At 40.9% G+C, this 19,505-nt stretch overlaps 1 protein-coding gene across 3 annotated transcripts in view; it reads right to left on the reverse strand.

Annotated features, from left to right (window-relative positions):
* The window catches only part of frrs1a (ferric-chelate reductase 1a), a 36,167-nt gene extending 34,596 nt beyond the window's left edge, over positions 1-1,571 (reverse strand). For all 3 annotated transcript variants that reach the window (XM_078265013.1, XM_078265012.1, XM_078265014.1), the window contains exon 1: positions 1,312-1,571. In XM_078265013.1, the coding sequence (XP_078121139.1) occupies positions 1,312-1,516 (205 nt within the window). In that variant the 5' untranslated portion in view covers positions 1,517-1,571. The remainder of the gene's footprint in view (positions 1-1,311) is intronic.
* Between the last annotated feature and the right edge of the window lie 17,934 nt (positions 1,572-19,505).

Here is a 19,505-nt window from a genome sequence, read left to right on the forward strand (position 1 = left end):
ACATATACTGGGAGGTTTATGCCTCGACGCAGAGGATTTCCTGCATGTCTTCCCCCCCTCTCTCTCCCCTTCCTCAACTAGCTGTCCTGTCAAATAAAGGCAGAAAAGCCCAAAAATGAATCTTAAAAAAAAAATTAAAATGTAGAGAGGCTTCAAGAGAAACTGCAGTGCAAAACACAATCTACACACTAGCGTTTTGTATGACATTGTGCTGTGATTGACTAAATGTTCCTGTTGGGAAAGTGTTTTGGAATAATTATTTGATTTTGAGACATGTTTTGGTGGACATAGTGTATTGTGTTAGTGTATTATTATATTTTGAAAATTAGTGTTGGAGTTTAATTTTCAATGTGTGATTTTGAGCATGAAATTAACTGTTTTGTCAATTGTGTGTTGTAGGTGTGTTGGTGCGTTAAGAGTTTAGGAAAGTTGTTAAAAGTATTGAAAAAATTGTCATAGCGATCGTAAAAAACTGTAACTGTATGCATTTTGTGTCAAAGCAACAAGAAATATGTTAATTGTATAGCCTACACAGATGGATGTTGTGCTAACTGTGTTAAGAGTTTAGGAAAGTTGTTGACAAAAAATTGACAGGACACATTGTGTCGTTGTTGACAAAAAATTGTCATAGCGATCGGAAAAAACTGTAAAAGCTGAAATTCTGAACTCTTGTCTCATATCCATCTTTTGATCTTAAACCCAAATGTCTTCAGTGAACAACAAAAATAAAAGAATTTGCTTTGCAGTTCCAATACTTTTGGAGGGGACTGTATTTATGTTTCAATTTACAATATGATCAGCTGTTCACTTTGACTTTAACCTTTAAGTTAGGTTTAGAACATGATGTTATCTGTTCTGACATACAGAGTGAAAGCATTTGTAAATGGGTCAGTAAAGATCCATTGTTTTGGTCTTGGTGGAGCTTGTGTGTAAAAGAAGTTCAAGTATTTAAAATGTGTGTTAACTGTATGCATTTTCTGTCAAAGCAACAAGAAATGTGCTAAATGTATAGCCTACACAGACGGATGTTGTGCTGTGTTAAGAGTTTAGCAAAGTTCTTAAAAGTTTTGAAAAAATTGTCATAGTAATCGTAAAAAACTGTAGTAGCTTATAAGAAACTGTTTTAGCTAATAGGAGTAACATTTACAGTATGGATTCTGTGTAAGGGTGGATTTCCTGAAATAGTGGATCAAAATAGAACATTTTATTTTTCACATTAGAGGCTTTATCATCGATGTGCATGCATTGGCAGTGCTAGGTTTAAACATTTCAGCAAATCTTGACAACTGACTTGTCACAGTCCTTAGGTACCTTTGATCTGATCTCCGGGACTGAACTTAGTGCTGTTGGTTGCTAGGCTGTAGGGGCTGTGAGCGGTTTGACTGGGGACACCATGGTGGGGTTCCATGCTGGCACAGACTTTGGTGACCTTGCCGTTGGCATAGCAGCCTGCTGGCACCCAGTAACACACCAAGACAGAGATAAAGAGAAGGCAATACAAGCCCATAGGAGACATCTCCAAGATAAATCAGCCGCTACACGTCCACAAAGTCTGTAATGAAAAATAAATTGCACATTTTTCTGAGTTCATGGCTTCAGTAGTTGTGGAACTCTAGTAAGTAGGCTGGCAAGGCTATTTTATTCACTTATATAATATACAAGCTGAAACTGTTTCTGAAAGGTATTTAACTCTCCGTAACAGATAAGACTAACTGATGTGCAACGTTGTTTCCAAAGGTCTCCATTTGTGCCTGTCCAGAATACAAAGCAACCCCAGAGTTTTCAAACCAAAATGGAGGCAGCACTGTTTCCAAATGTCTCTGTTTTAGGGGCTCAGAAACACCAGAGTAATGTGGACGTAGCAAAAGATATTTGTTTTTCAAACTGAAAAGTACTAGTGTAGATTTAGCCTAAGAAACCCCAGGCACTGGAGGGCCATGACTTAAACAAACTGTCAGAAAAAATAACAAATAAAAAATAGTCTACAGAGGAAACCTCTAAAAGAAAAACATTTACACCCAAGTGAGTGATAAGGTTGTTGTACTCACCACTTGGAAGCCTGCTGGAGTAGAAGGAAAAATCTCCAGCGTGACATATGTGAGTGCAATATCATTTTCCCAGTCATATAGACTGTGTCCCAGTGCCCTGTGTGTGTGTGTGTGTGTGTGTGTGTGTGTGTGTGTGTGTGTGTGTGTATGCGTGAGTTTGTGTGTGTGTGTGTGTGTGTGTGTGTGTGCGTGTGTGTGTGTGTGTGTGTGTGTGTGTGTGTGTGTGTGTGTGTGTATTTTATTTCAGCAGTTTTACAACCTTATGGATGAACTATTGGAACTTCCTGATATGACTTTTCACTACGGGGCATGTTCCATTACCTTATCACATGTACATTCCATATACAGCTATACAATTCTAACTAGTAGGGCACTCAAAATGGACAGACCACAAGGCCAATAGTCCTCTATGACAATGGTTCTCAAACTTCTGGCCCTATTGAAATATCTTTTTAGCCTGACCAGAATAGTTTTTCCCAACAAAGCTATGCAATCAAAATCCTAACCCTAACCCTTACCCATTACACACACCATAAATGTGTACAAGTTTGTGAGACAGAGAAAGAGGCACATTAAAGCCATCAGTATCTAAATTAAGGTGGCTATATGTAACATTCAGTTTGTGTTGATTCTAGCGGCCACTTTGGACAATTGCGATGAATGTTTAGCTCAGACAGAAAATTATGCATTTACAATAAAAGAATAAGTTACAGACGCATAGCTACATTTCAAGTGTTGCATACAGTAACTTAGTAACTTAGGATGTCTCGTGAGATGAATAGGGTAATGGTATCACTGTCACTGTGTCACGAGCCAAAGCAATAAAGTGCCCATATTATGAAAAAAACACTTTTTCTGGGATTTGGGGTGTTATTTTGTGTCTCTGGTGCTTCCACACGCAACTTCAGTCTGTACAAGGCAGGATTAGCCAGGAGACTTCTTCTAAACGAGGGCGCACTTCCAACTTTGCGTGGAATACCTGCAGAACAGGGACATGGAAGTAGTTCTATAGTGTTGTAGCAGTGTTTTGCCATTGAGAACGAGGTGGCTAACCGCTAGCAGCGCTAGCTTCTAGCTAGTAGTCCTTACCTAGCTACTGCACATGTGCGACTCCCAACAAAGATGGAACAGAAGTGCGATGTTTCACTCTGTAGCTAAAACAGAGAGCTCAACACACAGAGTGAAAAGAGAAGCTGCAGCAATGTGCAGTACAACTGAAATATGGTGTTTTTTGAAAATTAAACCATGTAAACCTATTCTGGTACAACCTCTAAATAAAATGTGAACCTGAAAATGAGCATAATATGAGCACTTTAAGAGATTGTTGTAGCAACCAACGTAATAACTTTGATTTATATAGCGCATTTCATGAAACCCACAACGCTTTACACTGGTACAGGGGGACAAGGGAGAAGAAAATAATAGGCCAACACAAACACGGACTAAAAGGAATAACACATCTGTGCTAAATGGAAGGGGGGGCATAATTTAATGTCGGCTACTGATGAACAACCACATTGTGCAATCTAAAGTTATTTTATAAAGGAAATAGACATATTACATACCTGAGGGCCAATTCGGGGTCAGTTCTAAAGTGCACATATTCTGAAAAAAAACACTTTTTCTGGGGTCTTATTTGGGGTGTAATTGTGTGTCTCTTGTGCTTCATACAAACTTTGAAAAAAACCATCCATGCTGTTTAGAGCGAGATACGGTTTCTGAATGTGTCCTGCCTTCAGTCTCCGGGTGAGCTGTTCAAACTCTTTTTACGTCACTAGCCGCAACGAGGGGGCTAGGGGGGCTAACCGTTAGCATGCTAGCTCGTTCTCAATGGCAAAACACTGCTACAACACACAAATTCACCTAATCGACAAAATAAATTGTATAGAACTACTTCCATGTCCCTGTTCTACAGGTATTCCACGCAAAGTTGGAAGTGTGCCCTCATTTAGAAAAAGTCTTCCATCTAATCCTGCCTTGTACAGGCCGAAGTTGGAGAAACAAATAGCTAGCTCATGTAGTCCTTATCTAGCTACTGAGCATGTGCAACTGCCAACAAAGATGTTACAGCAATGACAGGTCTCACTCTGTAGCTAAAACAGAGACCTGAACACAGGGTGAAAAGAGGAGCTGCAGCAATGTGCAGTACAACAAAAATATGGTGTTTTTTGAAAATTAAACCATGTAAACCTATTCTGGTACAACCTCAAATTACAATTATGAACCTGAAAATGAGCATAATATGGCCACTTTAAATCATTAACAATCCCGTTATTGTCACCATCTGTTGAAAGCCTGACTGAGTGTGACTCGGATTTCCCCGTCGTCTTTCACTTTCCCTTTAAGCTTTTAGTTGTTGTGCTGATTCAGCAGCATTCACAGTATTGTTATTCAATTCTTTATTTTTAGTATTCCGTACATTTTTTGGTCGTCTCTAACTTCTGCATACATTCAGCTACAAAAAACATTCAAATCTCAAAATGTTCAGCTCTTTAAGCACATGATGGGACTTCTTCAACATTTGTTCTGCTATTAATACTTTTTAAAACATTAAGCTTTTTTTCAAGTAAAGTCAATGAGAGCAGGCTTCAAATTCTTTAAATCCTCTTTAACTTCAAAATCTATGTCCTTCATACTTTCACCTACAGATGTCATCCAAATTTAAAACATTCAGGACAAATTCAGCTATTCAGGGTCTATTAAGCATTTCAGTTTAGTGTTCTTTCAGGCATTTTCATTGATTATAATGGGTGTGTATTCTGTGACTTACAGTGGGTGATGTCATCGCTAGAGCACGGAGCCTTATTCATTCATTCTGGTCGGTGTTTACATCCCGCCGCAGGTCGCACAGCACATGCTCGCCGACCAGATACTGTGTGTGGAGCGGACCAACCCGGACTCCCTAGTTATTGTCCTTTAACAAATGAAACCTCACTCATATACTACCTAAAAATAGACAGCATATTAGATGCCCGACCAGAGAGGAGAACATTCTGGATCACTGTTACACCACAGTCAGGGATGCTTATCACGCTGTCCCCCGTGCTGCACTGGGTTTCTCTGACCACGTCATGGTCCACCTGATCTCCGCCTACAGGCAGAAACTAAAGCTCTGCAAACCTGTAGTGAGGCCATCAAGGAAGTGGACCAGTGTAGCTGTGGAGCATCTCCAGACGTGTTTGGACTGTACTGACTGGGATGTGTTCAGGACTGCAACCAACAGTCTGGATGAGTACACAGAGGCTGTGATGACATACATCAGCTTATGTGAGGACTGCTGTGTTCCATCATGCACCAGGGTGAGTTACAACAATGACAAACCCTGGTTCACAAACTCAGAAGGTTAAGGTTGGATAAGGCAGAGGTGTTCAGGAGTGGAGACAAAGACTTAAAGAAGCAAAGTACAAGTTTAGCAAGGCGGTGAAAGAGGCTAAACAACAGTACTCTGAGAAACTCCAAAACCAGTTCTCAGCGAAACAGATCACCAGCTTCAAGCCCAAAGTCTCCCACTCCACCAACGACCGACGCCTAGCCAAGGACCTTAATGAGTTCTACTGTTGCTTTGATGGACAATGGGTCAGTCCTGTAACCATCCCCCTCAACACCTCCCAACAAAGGGTCTTCCCTGATACCATCCCCCGCGACACCTCCCAACAGCTCCAGCTTCAGTGAATCACCTCCACCTCCCCCACGTTAAAGGTCCCCCCCTCCATCTCCCCACCCACCTCAGTGATGACTCTCTCCATCAATGAGGAAGACGTCAACAGACTGTTCAGGAGACAGAACCCCAGGAAAGCTGCTGGACCGGATGCTGTCTCCCCATCCAGCTTGAAGCACTGCGCTGACCAGCTGTCTCCAGTGTTCACAGACATTTTCAACACCTCACTGGAGACATGCCACATGCCAGCCTGGTTCAAGACCTCAACCATAATCCCTGTCCCCAAGCAGCCAAGGACCACAGGACTTAATGACTTCAGACCCGTCACCCTGACCTCTGTGGTTATGAAGTCCTTTGAGCGCCTTGTGCTTTCTCACCTCAAAGCCATCACTGACCCCCTCCTGGACCCCCTGCAGTTTGCCTACAGAGCCAATAGGTCTGTAGGCGATGCAGTCAACCTGGCCCTACACTACATCCTCCAGCACCTGGACTCCGCAGGAACCTACGCCAGGATCCTGTTTGTGGACTTCAGCTCTGCCTTTAACACCATCATCCCGGCTCTGCTTCAGGAGAAGCTCTCCCAGCTTGGTGTGCCTGACTTCACCTGCAGGTAGATCACTGACTTCCTGTCTGACAGGAAGCAGCATGTGAAGCTGGGGAAAGACTTCTCCGACTCACCATCAGCACCGGATCCCCTCAGGGCTGTGTTCTTTCTCCTCTGCTCTTCTCCCTGTACACCAACAGCTGCACTTCCAGTCACCAGTCTGTCAAGCTTCTGAAGTTTGCGGACGACACCTCCCTCATCGGACTCATCTCTGATGGTGACGGGTCCGCCTACAGGTGGGAGGCTGACCACCTGGTGACCTGGTGCAAGAAAAACAATCTAGAGCTCAATGCTCTAAAGACAGTGGAGATGGTTGTGGACTTCAGGAAGAATTCAGCCCCACCTGCCCCCATCACCCTCTGTGACTCCACAATTAACATTGTGGAGTCTTTCCGCTTCCTGGGAACTACCATCTCCCAGGACCTCAGGTGGGAGCTGAACATCAGCTCCCTCGTCAAGAAAGCACAACAGAGAATGTACTTCCTGCAGCAGCTGAAGAAATTCAACCTGCCAAAGACAATGATGGTGCACTTCTACACAGCCATCATTGAGTCCATCCTCACATCCTCCATCACCATCTGGTATGCTGCTGCCACAGCCAAGGACAAGGGCAGACTGCAGCGTGTCATTCGGTCAGCTGAGAAGGTGATTGGCTGCAATCTGCTGCCGCTCCAGGACCTATACGCCACCAGGACTCTGAAGCGTGCTGGAAAGATTGTGGGTGACCCCTCCTACCCCAGCAACAAACGCTTTGAGACACTCCCCTCTGGCAGGAGGCTGAGGTCCATCAGGACCAAAACCTCACGTCACAAGGACAGTTTTTTCCCATCTGCCACTAGCCTTACCAACAAGGCCCGGAAACCACCCTGACTCTCTCCACACCCCCCCTCTGGCTCTACATGCCACTGTACTTAATCTGCTCTTTTTATCTTAATTGTTACTCTCTTATTTTAATACATTCTGTGTGTGTGTGTGTGTGTGTGTGTGTGTGTGTGTGTATATACTTCTATTTTTTGTTCTGTTTAACCTGTTTGTTTAACTTATTTTAGAGAATGTGTGACATGCACCTACAACACCAAAACAAATTCCTTGTATGTGTAAAAAACGTACTTGGCAATAAAACCTTTTCTGATTCTGATTCTGATTCTGAAAAAAATCATCTTAGTCTCTTCTCTATAAATTGCTCTCACGCCCACAATTCTTACTTGTCATACATGATTTATATGAGAAAACATAGGTATGCTTGTCAAGTTTCAGAAAATATGTTCATTTAAGCGATATGAGTTGGAGTTTTTGAATTATCTGTTCAGAGCGACAAGACGGTTGGTGGATCTTTCATTGATGATAATGTTATTTATCCTCATTTTCTCTTGAGCCAAAACGCAAACGTAGAGTATTTTGAAACTGCGATTTCTGAGCAATTTTTTATTTGTATCTACACAAATGATACCAATACGTTCGCAAAGGGCTTGTGGTGCTCAGGATGAGGCCATTTCACTGGTGCCATCTATCGTTTAGGCTGTCTGAGCTTCTTTTCACAGGTCGCTCTCTGTGTCTCTTAATGGGAGCAGTCTAACAGCTGGTGATACGGTCATTAGCTGATTACAGAGATAGGAAAACAAAATGGCATTAACTTCTACCGGAAAAGGTAGGGCCTATCTAATAGAAGACGGACCCTCCTGATTGGACAGACGGACTGTCTCTCTGTTAAAAGTAGGCGCTTTTCCGTGTTTTTCACCTTTCCTTCCTGTTAAAAGACAGACAGTCTGTCTGTCCAATCAGAAGGCTCCGTCCTCTGCTAGATAGGCCCTACCTTTTCGTAGAAGTTAATGCCATTTTGTTTTCCTATTTGCTGTCGTGTTTTCATATTTGCTGTCGTGTTTTCCTATTTGCTGTCGTGTTTTCCTATTTGCTGTCGTGTTTTCATATTTGCCGTTGTGTTTTATGATTCGTTGAAGTGTTTTCCTATTTGCTGTCGTGTTTTCATATTTGCTGTCGTGTTTTCATATTTCTTGTCGTGTTTTACTATTTGCTGTTGTGTTTTCATATTTGCCGTTGTGATTTGCACTTCAGGGCCACCGTAGTATACAGTATATATATATATATAATTAATATAAATTAATCTTGATGTTAATGTCTGTAACACACACACATACACACACACACACAAATAAAAATTTTATAATAAAAAAAATAAGTTATTATAGTCCAACTCTTCAGGCTTTAGCCCTCATCTGATGTTTTATCCGTATTCCAACAAAGACACTTTAAGGAAACCTTGACTTCTTTTGAGTACACTCAAGCTCATTTAAGTCCTCGCTGTAAAACGCCCATTTGAACTTATTAAATTCCTTAATATATATATATATATATATATATATATATATATATATATATATATATATATATATATATATTATTGAACTTGTCAATGAAATTCATACTAATTAAAACCATTCCCACTTTTCCGACTATTCTCACAACTTCAGCTTCTTCTTACGGATTTATGCTATTCATCCAGTTTAGCTTTAGCAATTTAGCTATTCAGCATTCACAAGCATTTTCTGCAGGAAATGCATTTTCTAGTTCTTTGTTTAATTCCCTTCTTTCATGTGATGGTCCTGCCCCAGTATCAGCCATAACTACAACAGATAACTTCTAAAATAACATTAAAATACAATTAGCCATATATAAAGAAATAACCTGCTACCCTTGTAAACATTTAAAAGTTACATCTAGCCACTTTAAACAACAACATTGTAATTGAAAAACACTTAAGTGCTATTTCAAATGTTTAGAATCACCAAATTCATTCATTATTACAGTATAATTATTTTAGGAATTATGCATGACATATTTTTTTTTAAATTAACATTTAAAGAAAATCATCTCACATACCCCCTGCAGTACTTCAAAGTACCCCTAGGGGCTATGTGTACCCCCATAGAGCTCAATAGTCCCGCCCTTCCTCCAAGAGACCTTGGGTTCCAGATGTAAGTTTCCAATTCATTTCTCCCATTGATGTCTGGAAAAATCCGTACATAAAGAGTTTTAGACCATGCCTTAGGCTAACCAGCTACGATGTGACTCATAAGCATACAACATATCATTTCAGTTCAGGATTGTGGGTAATGGAGTACTTATCCAAGACATCGCAAATAAAAGACATTTATCTCAAAACGAGGTTGGTGCCCCATGAACTTTTGGCATCTATATGAGCATATACAATCGCTGAGTCATGTCGTAGCTGGTTTTAAGTCTACCATCGACGGGTAAAATTGTATGGCTTATACTCCAATTTGTCAATGGAGAAATTGCATTGTATTTTTACTTCCAGAACCCGCTGTGGGCGGGACTGTTGAGCTCTATTTGAGAAACACTGTTCTATGATATGCAAATCAAATATTTTCATATTCTATGTACAGTATTATATACAGTGAGGAGAACAAGTATTTGATACACTGCCGATTTTGCAGGTTTTCCCACTTACAAAGCATGTAGAAGTTTGTCATTTTTATCATAGGTACTCTTCAACTGTGAGTGATGGAATCTAAAACAAAAATCCAGAAAATCACATTGTATGATTTTTAAGTAATTCATTTGCATTTTATTGCATGACATAAGTATTTGATACATCAGAAAAGCAGAACTTAATGTTTGCTACAGAAACCTTTGTTTGCAATTACAGAGATCATACGTTTCCTGTAGTTCTTGACCAGGTTTGCACACACTGCAGCAGGGATTTTGGCCCACTCCTCCATACAGACCTTCTCCAGATCCTTCGGGTTTCGGGGCCGTCGCTGGGCAATACGGACTTTCAGCTCCCTCCAAAGATTTTCTATTGGGTTCAGGTCTGGAGACTGGCTAGGCCACTCCAGGACCTTGAGATGCTTCTTACGGAGCCACTCCCTAGTTGCCCTGGCTGTGTGTTTCGGGTTGTTGTCATGCTGGAAGACCCAGCCACGACCCATCTTCAATGCTCTTACTGAGGGAAGGAGGTTGTTGGCCAAGATCTTGCGATACATGGCCCCATCCATCCTCCCCTCAATCTTGTCCCCTTTGCAGAAAAGCATCCCCAAAGAATGATGTTTCCACCTCCATGCTTCACGGTTGGGATGGTGTTCTTGGGGTTGTACTCATCCTTCTTCTTCCTCCAAACACAGCGAGTGGAGTTTAGACCAAAACGCTCTATTTTTGTCTCATCAGACCACATGACCTTCTCCCATTCCTCCTCTGGATCATCCAGATGGTCATTGGCAAACTTCAGACGGGCCTGGACATGCGCTGGCTTGAGCAGGGGGACGTTGTGTCCGCTGCATGACGGCATAGTGTGTTACTAATGGTTTTCTTTGAGACTGTGGTCACAGCTCTCTTCAGGTCATTGACCAGGTCCTGCCGTGTAGTTATGGGCTGATCCCTCACATTCCTCATGATCATTGATGCCCCACGAGGTGAGATCTTGCATGGAGCCCCAGACCGAGGGAGATTGACCGTCATCTTGAACTTCTTCCATTTTCTAATAATTGCGCCAACAGTTGTTGCCTTCTCACCAAGCTGCTTGCCTATTGTCCTGTAGCCCATCCCAGCCTTGTGCAGGTCTACAATTGTATCCCTGATGTTCTTACATAGCTCTCTGGTCTTGGCCATTGTGGAGAGGTTAGAGTCTGTTTGATTTAGTGTGTGGACAGGTGTCTTTTATACAGGTAACGAGTTCAAACAGGTGCAGTTAATACAGGTAATGAGTGGAGAACAGGAGGGCTTCTTAAAGAAAAACTTACAGGTCTGTGAGAGCCGGAATTCTTACTGGTTGGTAGGTGATCAAATACTTATGTCATGCAATAAAATGCAAATTAATTATTTAAAAATCATACAGTGTGATTTTCTGGATTTTAGATTCCGTCTCTCACAGTTGAAGTGTACCTATGATAAAAATTACAGACCTCTACATGCTGTGTAAGTAGGAAAACCTGCACAATCTATATATATATATATATATATATATATATATATATATATATATATATATATATATTAAATAGTATAGTATAAAGCACAGTGAGACAAAATGTATGTTGTTTTTTCAAAGTGTGCGGCAAACATAGGTGGGGACCTGTGACGACTGCCCCACTGTCATTTCCAACCAATCACATAATTAGTCCTGCCCCAGCTGGGTCACGATGCTGAGTAGATGGAAGAGGGTTACCCTATTCAAACACAGAATCACAGTCGACCAATCAGGCTCCTCTCCTCTCCTCTCCTTGGACCAGCCAAGGCAAAGCAGCAGCAGATAATGCTGCTATAGGTTTAGACTGGAGAGGGACTTGTTATGCCATACTGAGCTCCTCGCTCCTTCTCTATCTCTCCATCTGTGTGCTTACTGACTCCGCTCTGGGGATCGTCTTCCTCTGAGCCCGTTTGTTTTATCACCTTGCACATTTCCTTGGATTGTGGTGACACCTGGATCATGTTTGCAGCTGCTGCTGTAGTCCTGCTCGATGCCCTGCTACGCCCTGCACTGCTACTACTATTATTACTAGTTATAGTTCTATTATCTTTATTTTTACTATAATTGCCACTGTTCATCATGTCAACTGCTATAATTATTATGAATCATATTTCAGTATATCTGTATGTCTGTATCTGTGTCTCTGTGTCCCAACCAGTAGCAGCAGATGGCCATCAACCAAGAGTCAGGTTTTTTCTCACCACTCCACCAAATGCTCGCTCTTGAGGGGAATTGTTGGGTCTATATTGTGGTCTAGACCTACTCTACCTGTAAACTGACCCAAGATAACTTCTGTTATGATTTGACACTATAAATAGAAATGAAAAATTGATTTTAAATTGAAAAAGGCTGTCAAAAAAAGTCTTCATAATTTAAGTGTTTATTTATTTTTATTTTTAAATTATTGTTTTTGTTTGTAATATTAATATATTCACTTCCCAGAAAAAGGGATACTTTATTTAGCAGCAAATTATTTCATTCTATTGATTGTTGCTCTGTACAGTTTCAAATAGTTTTTATAGAAGTTTTTCCACAAGTTTACTTTATATCAACTGTTACTGCACGGCAATCTTTTTTCTCAAAATATAATTCACTGTCTATGGTACACTGAAAAAAAAGATTTTTGGTGTAGTAATATTTATTAGGTTAACTGTCACAATTTTTATTTTCTAAATGTAAGTATCAGTGAGAACTGGAATTATTCAAGTAAAACTAAATATGTAATTCATGTAATAAATAAACTGTGTGGGAAGAGTAAGTTTTATTATATATTTTCATATAATAGTCAAAGGTTTCATAGTCATTGCACATGAACTTAGAAATACCAAGTAAGTTTAAAGTGTTGGGTGTTTTGAATCCGAGCATGCGCCTTGTGACGCGCCTACAGGACGCATGCGCTTCGTTGTCCGCCAAAACACAAGAAGACGACGACGGCGGTCACGTTTAATGGAGGCAGGAGCAGCTAAATCATTTTGAAGGTGAGTCATTCAGGGTTTTTCCTGCATATGTAACAGAGTTATAATATAATATGATCCCAGTTGCCATTATCACCCTTCACGTATCACTGTAGCTTAATTTTACTATGGTCACTAAACGTGCGTACCTGTGGACTTGGGTCGTGCACCCCGAGGGTACAGCAGTGAGACCTTGCTGTCCCCTTGGTAAGTGCACAAGTTACGAGCTCCACCATCGTTTTTATTAATTATCTTAATTTTATACAAAACAAGTGGTTTATTTTGTTTATGAAACGTGTAGCTCCCGAACGGTCGAGCACATTCTTTTAATGTAACGTTGACAGTGGTAATGTGGCCAGTGCGACATGTGTCGCTAGCTAACCAGCTGACCTCTTTTTATTTTGCACTTGCAGTGAGACGTGTGTGTGTAAACCGGGACACATGCTGTATGATTAATCCTTCGCTAGATGCTGTGAATAAATGGTGGGTTTGCCAAAATGATGAGTTTCCTTCGCAGAATTAACACAAGGCAACGACAGAGTACACAACCACTACACAAAGGAGCGGGGAAAGGAAGAGAAAAAAACGTTTCAAATATCCGCAGCATCTCTAAGTCGGCTTGGAGAGGCCACGAGCAGCCTCTGCCAGACCTCACCAAAACCCTGATGCTAATTATTATAAATAAGCTAAAGAGGAAGCTATCCTTTGTTATTTTGCAGTGTACTCTTAGTTTGCCACAAATCTAAAATCTTACTGAGACAGAGAGTCTATGCATCTGCAGAGCAAACAGAGGACAGGAGAGATGTTCATTCCCAAAAAATTTCACTCAGTTTATCATGTTAAATATGATTAATATAGTGGCATTTCAGATTGGTTTCTTACTGTGGCTGTATATTTTTATTCCATATATGAAAAAACTTTATGTGTCATATTTCAACTAAAAGAACCACCACTTGTTGAAATGATGCATTTACCATCTTTTTGAGTTGTTATAGAGCTACTGATTAGCCTTAAGTATCTGAAATTCAGATTAATTTGTGGGAATTTGAAAAAATTAAAATGATTTATCCAAACACATTTGCTGTGATAATTTCCTTCCACATGCTTCCTAAGGACCATCACCTTATTTGGATCCCTTTATTTCTAATTCCCTCGTCTATATTTTGCTCATAATTTGATATGAAGCCTCATTGTTCTCTATTCTGATTCCGTTTAAATTTTGATTCTGCATAATTCTTGATACATATGACACAGCTCTCTCTCAACAACGTGAATCTAGACCAACAATGCTCTCCCGTTTTTTTGAGGAGAGGAACAGAATCACAGCGGCAAAAATGCAGGATTTTCTTAATTTAAGATTTAACATATATGGAAATGGTTCCGATTCTGTATGAAAGATAGATATTTTCAAATATTTTGACAGCATATTATCAAAAATATATTGGTTTGACAGTGGTACCGTTAATTTTGGTTGCATGATTCTGTAGTTTTTAATGTAGTATTTCTTGTAGTATTCTGTAGTTTTAATGTATTATTTTGTCCTTAAGCCCAAAGCAACAACTTTGTACATGTGACACGGTGCCCTCTCAAGCAGCGACTACAGCAAGCTGTGTCACAAGCAAAGCCATCTGGCTATTCAGGTAAAAAAAAAATTGTATAGTGCTTTGCACTTCATAAGTTGTAAGCTGTTTACGATCATCACAGAATATACATACTATTCCAAATGAAAATGAAGCAGAATATATTTTGAATTGTGAAGTTATGTGTTGCATAAAATGTAATGTATACAAAAGTTGAAAGGACAATCTGATTTGAATATAGCCCATGAAATGCTGCTTCTCCATTACCCCTGGCATTAAAGTAACTTTGTGTATGATGCATTAATAGATTTCTTTGTATTTTACAGCCTCCTCCGGAAAAGTTCTTCTACTACAGTATTTGATTTGAACGGCTAATGTAAGGTAAATCTAAAACCCTAGGTACCTCTCATTCTTAGTTTTAAGTTGACTTATACTACTTTATACTCGATATGAAAAATCTACTCAGATGAGGTTTGATTTATTTCTGTCTGTGTTTTCCAGATTTAAAAAAAGATGAAATGGCCTTGTAAAACATGTAGATTTGAAGCTGACACACGGCCAGAACTGTTGAAATACTACAGACTAAGACATGGAATGGTTAGCCGTGGCCAGACAGTACCTTGCCTTTATGAGGATTGCCGTTGTTCATTTAAGACGTTCAATGCCCTTAATATTCATTTATCCAAGCAGCACCCCGTGGCAGTGACATCAAAAGATATTCTATCTTTTAGTTGCGTCCTGTGCAGTTCCGCTTATTTTGATTCAGAGAGGCAATATTTTGAACATCTTGGAAGCCATTTGAGGAGATTTGAAGTCGTTGCATGTGTATTCAAAAACTGCACCTTCAGCTCAAACATATATTCAACCTTCGCCTCGCACAGACATGGGAAACATTCTCCACATGGCCTTGAAGACTTTAAAGATGAAGTATTGAAAAAATACTCAGATCCAGTTGTTGCTCAGGATGAGCCATTGTTTGAATCTGAGGAGGATCCTCAACCTTTGATTGAGGAAGACAAGGATCTATCTCGGATCATAAAGGAGAAGTTTGGCAGCCTTTTTCTTAAGTTAGAGAGCACCTTTAATGTGTCAAACAAGTGCATTGATGAAATTGTGGATGAGCTTCAATTCATATCATGCACAGCATCAGTTCCTGTTATAAGAGAGTTGATCAAGTCTACTCTGAGGACCCATAGCTGTGAGTTGGACTCAGCTATAATCTCTGATTTAGCTAAAATTTCAGCGAGGCACACCCAACCAGCTCAGTTTTTGGCAAAGCATTGGTCCTTTTTCAACATCCTACAAGAGAAGAGAATTCATAAAGGAACATGTTTCAGTTGTTGAACCAAAGGAGTATATACTCTATGAAAAAGAGGGCAAAACATTCCAGTATGTGCCAACAAACGCAATCAAGAAAAACTATTGGATACTGATAGAAATTCGGCAAGAGCCTTACAGCACCAATCTTTTCATGATGGATCCAACTTCCAGGAGAATTATTTTTTCTGAGTGTACAGACTTAGTCTTATCCTGTAAATATACTCTGAGGTGTGCAATCCTTTTGGGAACTCAAGGACACACAAATGGTCAGCTGTGTATGATCTTGGAAAGCATCCCAGCACAGTCTCAATCAGCATTAACATCCATCAATACTAGCTGCTATTGTAGCAGTGGACACCAGCAGTCTGGATACCAGAAAGTGTTAGAGCCATTGCTAACGGATTCTGAGGACTTTAGAAATGAGATGGCTTTGTCGTTCCATCTCCGAAAAGCTGGCAAACGGAACCAGTTATGTGTGTGGCAGCAGACAACCTGCGAGCTCACTTGGTCGCAGGCTCGTTGAAAGTTCTTTCTCTGCTCCGCTGTCACGTTATCTGTCTGATAAACGAGTATCAGCTAGCAGATCCGTTTGTTTCTTCAACTGAGAACTGATGGCGCAGATGCAGTATGTTCAGATTGCTTATCCAGTCTGAATAATTCCCGTGCATGGTGTGAAAACAGTGCACTGTCCGAAAAGCTGAGCACTTTCATGCTACATCTGGGTACCTCCAGATGTTTGTACGTGACCTTTCTTGAAGGCATCAAATTCCATTGAATCGTGTCGTCTTTTTGATGTCCATCATCAAGTAAAGGATTTTTCGCTCATTGAGCTAAATGATGTCATCCACTGCAGTCTCCTTTACAAGTGGAGTGATAAGACAAACTAACTACATCTTGTCCCAAAATTTTAAACTCAGAACTGTGATAATGTTTAGTGAAAAGTGATGCCTGTTATGTCAATGCTGCCTCTGATGATAGGTATGAAAGTACCTGAAGATGAGCATAGGCAGAGTAATGACTTTGAAAAGCATTGAGGCGATAGTTTGGTCACCAAAGCTCACGCTGCATGATAGCAATACTGCTATCTCAGACAGCTTTGAGATCTGAACATCGCAGTATTTCTTGAAGCTTTTTCCTCATCAGATGCTCATACCTAGGCACCATGTCTTGAGCACTATCGAGCTGATCCGAGAATTTGATCCTGCAGCTGCTCAGTGGACCCATGAGATCCACGCACAACTAGCTTCTTCAGAGAGTTGTCACATACACAGGATGTTTCAAGAATATCTGGCTCTCTCTTGCAAACAAGCACCAGAACTCATGATTGCAAACCATCTCCCAGCAACTCGAATGCAGTCAAACCACACACTTGGTTAGCAAAAACAACATGAGTAGTCTTTGGATGCTCTGAAGATGTATCAAAGCATTAGCTATAGATTCAAAGAGTACTGAGTATTGCCAGCTCTGTGAACTGTTCAGGGACAACCTATGCTGCTGGAATGGTGGTGTAGGTATGCTCTGTTGCTCAATACAGACTGAGGTGCTACAAATGATGGTAGTTCATATAACACCCAGTGTATCAGTCACCAGACTAGAAAAAAACAGGGTACAATGATGATCTTGTTGAGTTGGAGAGCACAAGCAATGAGGCACGTAATTGAGCAAAAGGATCTTCCAGATTTTTATCTTTGGTGGCAAGACACTCTGGCAGGAAGACGCCTGGTAAACCTGATGCACCACATGCCAGCTCATTAGCAGACACAAATGTCGGGATGTTTGTCGACGATCGAGTTTGGAGCTTTGTTTGTTCTGACATTACACACCCCTATCCTGCTGCTCCATCCGCAGATGCATTCACAGGCTTCAAGCTCGACAGCCCTATGCACAGGCAATATCAATGCTGCATTTAGAATCGTATTTGTAACAACCAGCATTTATTTCTGGTCAGAAATGAGGACTTTTTTTCTGGACTTAACTGAAAAACTGCAGATAATGATCATGTTCTAATGAGTAAGGCTAACATCAGCACACTGTATATAGTTGCAACTTCACATCAGAGTGAATGTCTGTAAAGATTAACAAACCATTTTTGTGTTTATGATGCAGCTTTCTCTGCCAGGATGGGCACCCCAGCAAAGCTCCGCATCATTTTTGGAGACGACGATATTCGCAAACTCATTCTACCTGCAGGCATACCAAGCAGCCTCACAGACCTTATTTGTGCTATCAGAGATTCTTTTTGATATTCCTGTGGATTTTTCTGTGCATTATCAGGACATGGATTTCAATGGTCAGTTTTTCACTCTAACCAGCATTGGAGATGTGGAGGATAAGGCAACATTAAAAGTTGTGCCAGTAAAGCCAGTTCTCCTCACCCTCAGTTCAGTGGAAGAAATAGAGGTTGACTTGCCTCCACCACAAGAATCCTCTGATACTATCTCCACCCACTCATCATCATCAGACACCATCATTCTCTCCTCCTCTGATGAAAGCAGAACTTCCCAACGCTCTCAACCATGGCCAGCCAGATTTGAAATACCAACATTTTCCTTTGATGTAGAACAACATTTGCAGGCTGGAAACCAAGCATTCCTGAAAGATGGTGCCCTGCTCAACCACCCAAGTTTGACAAGCAGCATACTGGAGAAGCTTGCAGAGGTGGTTTTTGGTTACACGGCATACCCCACAGGGATTCAAATTTTGACAGTGGTCGAAGCCTTAATCGAAAAGTTCCCATGTCTCAGGGAAAAAAGGGTCTTTTAATGGCATTTATGGGTGGCAGCAGAGGATGAAATGGAAAATGGGGAATTACCGTGCAAAATTGAGAGGCCGTCAACTTGCCTGTCCAGAGCTGGAAGTGAACTCGCTGAAAAGACAGAGGTCAAATGAGAATGGCTCAAGCAAAGGCATCAAAAAGCCCAAGAAAGCAGAGGTAAAATACCTGCCTCCACTGCCAATTGGGGACACGGAAGCCATTTTAGAGAAGGAGAGGGTAGACATGCTGCAAGAAATTAAGAAGAAAAACAATGAGCGAATAATATCTGAGAAAATGAAAAGATCTTTCTCCTTCCGAATACAGGAAGTTGTAAAGCAGTGCCCCGCCATGCAAGATTTCCAGGAGAGATGGCCTGCTCTTTTCTCTGAAGCTCAGGTAAAACAAATGTCTGTGTGTTGCATTAAATAGCATAATCGTACCTCCTTTTTTCAGATCAAGGAGGAATTCAAAAGAATCACAATGGTTCCCTTGGAAATAACTTTTCTCACTAAGCTGGACTTCTACACTCCAAAAATCCAGGAGATATTCAGCAAAAAAGGCGGAGTAGCTGGGACCAAAATACAACCACTTCTGGATTCACTTAACCAGGTAAAGCAGGGGTTCCCAAACTTTTTCGGCTCAAGACCGCAAGAGCGGCCGCAGTGCGCTGTGATGTGCATTCAAGTGTCTGGAAAAAAAACAAAAAAAACACAGAATACACGTGGATCCACAAACGGAACATGGACGAGAGGTTGATTTTGGCCGTAAGCGATCTCCCAGAGCTGTATAGGCTACGACACAAGTTCGAGGTCGTACAGAGACATCGGACACAAAACTATGCTGTGGAAGCATATTTCACCATAACAGGCATGCCAGCTGTGTAGATTATTGTAGCCTCTTAATTTAAATCATTCAGATTTGTTTTAGCTATGTGAAATCAACATATATGTCTCCAATGAAATACAATCCTATGTTACATTTTTTTCTAAGTTACTTTGGTGCATTTGTCAAATCATAATTGCATTTGCACAACAGTGAGTGCATTTCTTAAAACAATTGGTGTAAACTGCACCGCATAGTG

The sequence above is a fragment of the Sander vitreus genome, chromosome 12 (genome assembly GCF_031162955.1).
Source record: "Sander vitreus isolate 19-12246 chromosome 12, sanVit1, whole genome shotgun sequence".
Lineage (NCBI taxonomy): Eukaryota > Metazoa > Chordata > Actinopteri > Perciformes > Percidae > Sander > Sander vitreus.